Consider the following 7,628-nt stretch of genomic DNA (forward strand, 5'->3'; position numbering starts at 1 on the left):
CTACATCCACGCCATCCATCCGTTTTTCCAGGTCATTTTAGGGCATGAAAGCAAAAATAAAGCAGATCAAATTCTAAGGTGGACCATACCATAGAAAACGGTGGTGATTGACCATTAATAGGAACGAAAGTTAGGATAAATCTGATATTTGTTTTTTCCCTTCATCCAGGTTTACGTAACATTATCAACAGGTTGGATGGCAAATAAACATTACGGTTAGCCCTAAGAAGCTTTTAATGGTGTGGCGTTCAATCACCACTGTTTCCTTTAGTATGGTACACCCGATATTTGGATCTTCTTCATTTTTCAGCTCACGCCATAAAATGATCAGGAAAAACGGATGGACGGTGTGGATATATAATAAATACATCAAGGTGGGCCACACGGTAAGGACCGCACTGTCTACGGTGTGGCCGGGGCTGCACCTAATCCGCACCCGCAAATACCATGCCTCTGCCAGCTGAAAAACTGGACAACGGTGCCGGAGGCCAGCGGCAGTTCACGTTACTACTCCGGCCAAATGCTTCTTGCAGCTGCGCATCTGCGAGTACCAAATACCTTGCACGTGCGTAAGAAACACACTTGTGCGAGTATTCTGTCCATCAGGTGGGGCACGAAGAATGGGCCCTTACTCAAAATCACGATGGCCCACTTTGATATCTGCCACATTGTTAAAGGAAAAATTAGCAGCTCAAGCTCAAATTCGACGACCAATGGCCCAGAATTCAACGGTCATGTTTCGCCTTACTGCTACGTGGACAGGTTTTATTTTTTTGTACCAGAGCACATCTACCATGTTACCACCTGATGAACAGCTCTGATCTCACACATGTGTGTCAATTCCCACGTGTAAGGTGCTTATGTTCGGAGGTTGCAGATGCGCATATGCAATAGCATTCATCGTCGCGCCGTTGATTATAATGCTCAGAGATAAAATGCGCCTGGCGTGAAAGAGATGTACAACTACCAAAACAAACTCACCCTTTGATTTTTACTAAATTGCCCTTAACCTACACAAAAATTACCGAAACAACCCTTCTGACTTTTCCTAGACAAGCAAGTTTGAATTTATCGACTGCGTTGTCAATGACGGCATCTGATTCGGTTCACACGTACCAGCGCAGCTCACACGTGGAAGATCCTGGCAATTGATCATCCGTTCCTACCATGAACAAACCTAACCTTATCATCAGCGCGGTCCACGCATTGGCGGATCACAAAATACGTATGCCGATCATTTCTTCAAAAACGTCGAGTTATCTAATAAAGGTGGGCCCCACAGAGTGAGTTGGACCGGAGTATTTTGGGCCAGGGCATGTTCAAGGTAGGCCGTTGAGGATTAACGGCCCGGATTTTGGCACGTGCAGCTATCGAGGTAGGCCCTCCCATGTATGCTCTACACAAAATCGACTATCTACGTGGCACGCTTGCAATGTGCCACGTGGCGCGTAATGAGAAACACACGTGTAAGTCAAAGAAAGATCCTATCCCATCTGATCTGGCGTCGGGAAATTAAGCCGCTTGAAGGATGTGAACCCTCCATCAACAACCAAGTTGTGGCCCGTTACGTACTGGGCCTCATCAGACGCCAGGTAGACTGCGGCCCGCGCCACGTCAGCCTCCTCACATTTCATCCCCTTCAGATCGCCCAATCCAGCCACGATCTCGGCGATCCGATCGCGAGGGTAGAATGCAGCCAGCTGATCAAGGACCAGAGGTGTGGGGACCACAAATGGCGAAATGCAGTTGATCCGTACACCATGCCGGCAAAGCTCGCTGGCCGCTGATTTCACGATCCCTGGAATCGCGAACTTCGAGACAGTGTATGGGTGGGGCCCAAGCCCGCCCAAGATCCCGCTAATGCTGGCCGTACAGAGAATGCAGCCCGTGCCAGCTGGGATCATCACGCGCGCCGCGTGCTTGATCCCAGCCATCACTCCTCGGACGTTGACGTTCATGACGCGATCGAAGGCGTCCAGATCGAGATCGGCGATGCTTGGTGGGACAGATGGGCCTGGGATGCCAGCATTGTTGTACATGATGTCTAGCTTGCCATGGTGGGACGTGGAGAAATCCACAGCGTCCGCTACTTGGTGCTCCACCGTAACGTCGCAGGGGATGAAGTGGGCTTGTGGGCCCAGGCCTTCTGCAGCTAGTGGGCCTAGGTGGGTATCAACGTCAGCGATAATGACTCTGGCGCCTTGTTGGATGAATTCATGGGCCGTGGCCTTGCCTAGCCCACTAGCTCCGCCTGTGATCAGGGCCACCTTGCCCTGAAGCCTGCATCACCAATCACCATTTTCATGTAGCTTGATCAGGGCCTAATTTTATAATACCAAAAAAAAGATGTGACCCACCACCTGATGAACGGCTTGGATCTCCCACGCTGGCACGTGGGGTTGCCTGGTGGGGTCTTCAGCCTTTGGATGGCAGTCCTTTTTCAATGAGAACCGTTCATACGATGGGCCTTACCGTGAATGGTAGATACCAAAAAATAACCGTCAGATTGAGATATCTGAACCCTTCGATCATTCAGCGTAATGCGACTATACAAAAGAAACGAGTCAAAACCTTTTTTTTTTTTTTTTTTGTTATCAATACTGAAGGTGAGCCCATCAGAGTAATGGTTTGGATCATTGAAAGATGATCACAGATCCAAAGGCTCAAGGCCCATCATATTCTATTCTAAACCGTTGAGCCGCATTCTAGAAAAAGTCCTTACACGGTGTGCTTTAGCTCTTGTTTGGTGGGCCATTGGTGGGATCTTTCATTCATGATGTTTCCCATCATATGAACGGTTCGGATCATTGCAGCATGGCCCCGGATTCAAAAGCTATGGTCCCCGTGAAAAACAACCACAGGGATAAGCCAGGATGTTTTGTAGGCTGATGGCAGCTAGCCTCACCCGCGCTTTCCTCACACACCATGACAAGCAGAACACGTGGTGACCAAACACGCGTGCGGGACATCAAGGCCGTAAGGTGGGTTGGACCATATCAAGATGGTCCACTCATCAGGCGCACGTGTGAACAGGGCAAGTCCACTCATCAAGCAAGCCGCACATGTTTGAGAATAATGGAAGTTAAAAAACGAACGGTCTACATCAAAGTAGATCCGTGCCCCGCCTGATGAGTGAACCAGCTTGATTTTCAGGCCAGGCATGTCCCAGGTGGGGCCCTGACCTCATACGTGTGAGCTGGGTTGGCACGGTTGACAGTTAGTTATGAGTTCGTGCAAGTGAAAGCAAGCGATTTTTGCTTCACGCCGTTGATGTGATGGACCCCACATCGGATGGACCCTGGCCAATAATCTTCCATGGTGGAGACTGATCCAAGCCATTCAATATCTGGCCTTCTATTTTCAGTTGAATGAGGAATGATGCTGTTTCTCCTTTCTCATTCTCAACCGTCTATTTGCAGGAACGCAATATGATCCAGGGTCGGCATATCAATGAACGTTTTGCATGGTCCATCTGCCGATGGGATCATCTGATCAATGGTCTGGATCATTTGTGTAAACTAAAGACACGGATCATCATATCAATGGTCAGGATCACCCACACATGTACCTCAGTGATTCGCATTTGTTTTAGCCATCCGTTTGCTGGCCACAGAACAGATAATTAATATCATCCATCCAAAGTGATTTGTTGGATGGCGTGGATTGATGTGTGTCTTGCCACGTGTCCGGCGAGATCTATGCATGGTATGATATCCCATGCTCCAGCATCTCCAAAATTCCCGTCAAATTCTCACGAAAATTACCAAAATATCGCGAAAATCTCAGCAAGGGGAGGACCAAGTGAGATTTTTGTGTCAGAAGACTCAGAACGAAACTACCTGACTGTCATCTAATGACCAAATTGCCCTCAGCTCGTCTTGCATTGACTATTCCATCTCTACGAGGCTGAGCAGTTCAGAAGGTGGTGACTCTCTAGCCAATTTCGGAAACTGTAGGGGTAGTTTTGGTAATTTCGGAAATCGAGATTTTAAGATAATATCGAATTCGGAACAGATTAATCTCGATTTACAGATCTAGAATCCAATGTGAGATCGTCACAAAGCACTAAAAAGAAACATTTGCACGCAAATCCTGACTGTCCGACAATGGGGCCCACCTCGGATGGAACATGGTCAGAAAATCACGCCAATTCTACAATATCCACCACCTGATTTCATCAACCGAACTTGGATGGCGGGCCATTTTCTTTCTCAACCGTTCATTTGACGATTACGATCGTTCAATCGGTGTGAAATGAAATGTGGCCTACATGATGGACCGTCTAGATTGGCCTATATCAATCCACGTGTACGGATGACGAGTCACCACCATTTAAGACAGGCGCACACTAGACTCTTAGACCTAATCCCTTCAGAACGCGAAGGATAGAGCAGTAATAAATGCGTGAAAACCAGCTGCTGAAACGTACCTTCCTCCGGCCGTTCCCGTCGATGAAAACCCTCGCTTTTCGAAGAAATTACCACACTTGCCCCTCAAAACGCCGAGCAATCGCCTCCTGTTTTCCACAAAACGAAGAAAAATGAAAAACAGAAATTAAAATTAAAATTAAAAAAACGAAGAAAAATCAAAAACAGAAAATTAAAAAAACGAAGAAAAATGATTTTCTTTTAAGAAACTACCTGACTTCAAGTCTCAGCATTCTCTCTCTCCCTCTCTCTCTCCCTCTCTCTCTCTCTCTCTCTCTCTCTCTCGGCGAGAATATCCGGGCTAAGGCGTCAGAAACCGGCGAGGGAGGGAAAGGGTAACGACGAGGAAGAGGACTTGACCTTGTATTTATTGGCGGAGGAAATGAAAATTAAGAAATGTTTTGATACTCTGGCAGACTGTGGTGGATGATACGCAGGCGCTTAAAAATTAGTTAGCAATTGCATACTTGGCATATAATAAATTCAAAATGAACCGTCCAAATTATTTGGATCAAGTTCAGATGAATCATTGATCAAATTTTAGTCTTGGAAGGAGATCTGGCCATTAGATTTCTGTGCATTTATTGGACGGTGAGAAATGAAACACATCCAATCAGATGTTACGATTGGTCCACCAATCTGATCTTTTGAGTTTAAGTTTAGCGGCAGTGGGTTCTACAATTGAGTCTGCATAATTTGAGTTAATATATGCCAAGTGTACCATTTCTAAGTGCCTGCGTATCAAGCGTCGTACGCGGCCAGAGTATCTATTAACTCACTGATGAAATATTCGGGTTTTTTATTTTCACGCATTCCCATGCAGCGGTCAGATCTCGGCGCAGGGTCACAAGACGAGTCTGTTGAAAACGAAGAAATGTATAGTGATCTGACGGAGTATGGTGGGTTGTGCTCACGCATTCATCCCGGAACGTTCTTCTTGTGGGACCGGAATAGCCTGTTCGTCTACTACACCTTTTTTACGCAGCTTTAATGGGCCCATCGTATTGTAGATGTAAAATCCAGTCCATCCATCACGTGTTAAAAATTATTTTAACCGTACATACAAAAGATAGAACCAATTAAAATTTCATATGGCCCACTCATATTGCTCCTATAAGTTCAAGCGTTGTGATAACCACTCATCCTGGCTAATTACACCTGATCAACGGATGTGATGTAAGATGTTCACCATGATGGCCCCACGCATAAACCTACCGTTGGCATCCCATCCTAATCGTTCCTTGTACTGTGGCTAACCTGAACCGTGGATCTGAGTGATTTTTTTTTTTTACATCTAATGGACGGAGTGGATTTTACGTAGGAAATATGGTGGGCCCCAATGTACTTGGGTTTTTTCCTCGCTGAGTGAATCTGGTGTTGTGTAGGATTTCGGTCCCTGGCTGTGTAATTCGTGGCAATCATCACGGGCGTTTCGGACTCATTCTAATTACTGTACGTTCGAGCTGTGTAGGGCCCACACCTAATGTGTACTTACAATCGAAACTGTTCAATCATCTGGTGAAGCTCCCATGGACACCGTGTACCCCAAGAAGCATTCCTATTCCCACGTCTACAGCCTATAGATTCACTTGTTGTGGCCCACCTGAATTTTGGAATATATTGGATTCGAGTTTGTCCTTTAATCCCAGTCGAGTACACATGATGAAATGGGTTGGATGGATTGTACGCATCACTGTAGGCCTCACATTTCATCTGAAAGTTTATATGATAGGTAAAGCTTTACACAAGTTGAGCTAAGTGGAGCTCGAGCTAAGTGGAGCTCAACCATTAGCTAACCCCACCTCCAACTCCTCCATACTAGAGCCTGACTGGCTAGCTCGGCTAGGCTCGGTTCGGTCAGCAGCTCAGGTTACTCCAAGCCTGTGCAACATTTTTCCCAACACATAGAGGGGACTTTCAATTTCTCATAATTATATATGTAAAACAGTAGCAGTGGTTCACAGGTATTTTGTTAAATATTAAATAGGTGGCGTCAAAATTAAGATCTAAAAGTAATTTCGCAATGTAATGTTTTTATTTTGATAGTTATTTGTTTCATATTTATACATTCCTCTCACTACGAGCCGATCCTACAAAGAATGTATGCACCCGAAACAACACTTCATTGGACCATTTCACTGAATACTCGGTGAGCAAAATCAATATCAAATTAATGGAGTCATTGAACTGATTCAATTTGAGGTCAGCCAAGCTTGAACTCAACTCAAAATTTTTTCGAGCTCCAAAAATCAACTCGACTCGGCTTGAACGCAGTTTCAAACTGAGCCAAATTGAGCATTTTCAAGTTGAGCCGAGCAAGTTAACCGAGTTAACCCAGTTTGTCCATAACTCTAATGATGAGAGTTCGCTTCCGAATGTCCCTCATCGTTCTCGTTGACGTGGCCCACGATTGCTTCGTGGCCCTTACACCACCTATCTCCACTTTTGCAGGACTGCGGGACCTACTATGATACACATGTTTTATCCATACGGTCCGTATGTTTTGCAAGCTCATTTTAGGCCATAAGCCCAAACTTGAAACATATCAAAAGCTTAAGTGGACAATCCCGCCGAAATAATTAGGATAATGGCTTCCTGTGTTGAAACTTTCCTAGCACCCACAATGATTGATTGATGCTTATTTATCATCCAACGTGTTCACAAGGTCATGCCAAACCTGGACAAAATATCAGCTTTTTCCAAACTTCTGGGGCTCCTAAGAAGCTTTCAACGACATGCATTCAATCCCCACTTCCTATGGTGTGGTCCATTTAGAGCTTTGGATATAGTTTAATTTCAGGTTCATACCCTAAAATGAGTTGACAAAATAGATAAACGGAGTGGATGAAAGACATCAAGGTTGGTGGTGGCTGAGCTAGGCCTAAACAATTAGAGCCGCCCATCTATTAGATGGATTCTGCACTCACACAGCAGTGGGCCTCACACGACTCAAACCTGCGGTGATCCATGATCATTGTGTGATTGGAGGCATCATAATGATCCATTGAGTGCACATTAATGTGGGGATGATTAAGATCCTTTAGATCAATGTTCATGTTGATAGGCACTAGATCAAGAATCCATTAAAACCAAGGGCTTGTTTGGATTATCAATTATAACGATAATGTAAAAGAATATTATCAAGCTTAAAAGTTTCTTTACTGCTCTACTGGTAATTATCAATGCCAAACCAAATATTGG

At 45.2% G+C, this 7,628-nt stretch overlaps 1 protein-coding gene across 1 annotated transcript; it reads right to left on the bottom strand.

Moving 5' to 3' along the window:
- Window positions 1-964: 964 nt before the first annotated feature.
- On the bottom strand, window positions 965-4,747 carry LOC131246642 (zerumbone synthase-like). The gene is made up of 3 exons (XM_058246981.1): window positions 4,641-4,747; window positions 4,430-4,516; window positions 965-2,280 (listed from the first exon to the last, which is right to left on the bottom strand). The coding sequence occupies exons 1-3, from the start codon at window positions 4,658-4,660 to the stop codon at window positions 1,485-1,487; spliced, it is 903 nt and encodes a 300-aa protein (XP_058102964.1). The 5' UTR covers window positions 4,661-4,747; the 3' UTR covers window positions 965-1,484.
- Window positions 4,748-7,628: the final 2,881 nt, after the last annotated feature.

The sequence above is a fragment of the Magnolia sinica genome, chromosome 5 (genome assembly GCF_029962835.1).
Source record: "Magnolia sinica isolate HGM2019 chromosome 5, MsV1, whole genome shotgun sequence".
NCBI lineage: Eukaryota > Viridiplantae > Streptophyta > Magnoliopsida > Magnoliales > Magnoliaceae > Magnolia > Magnolia sinica.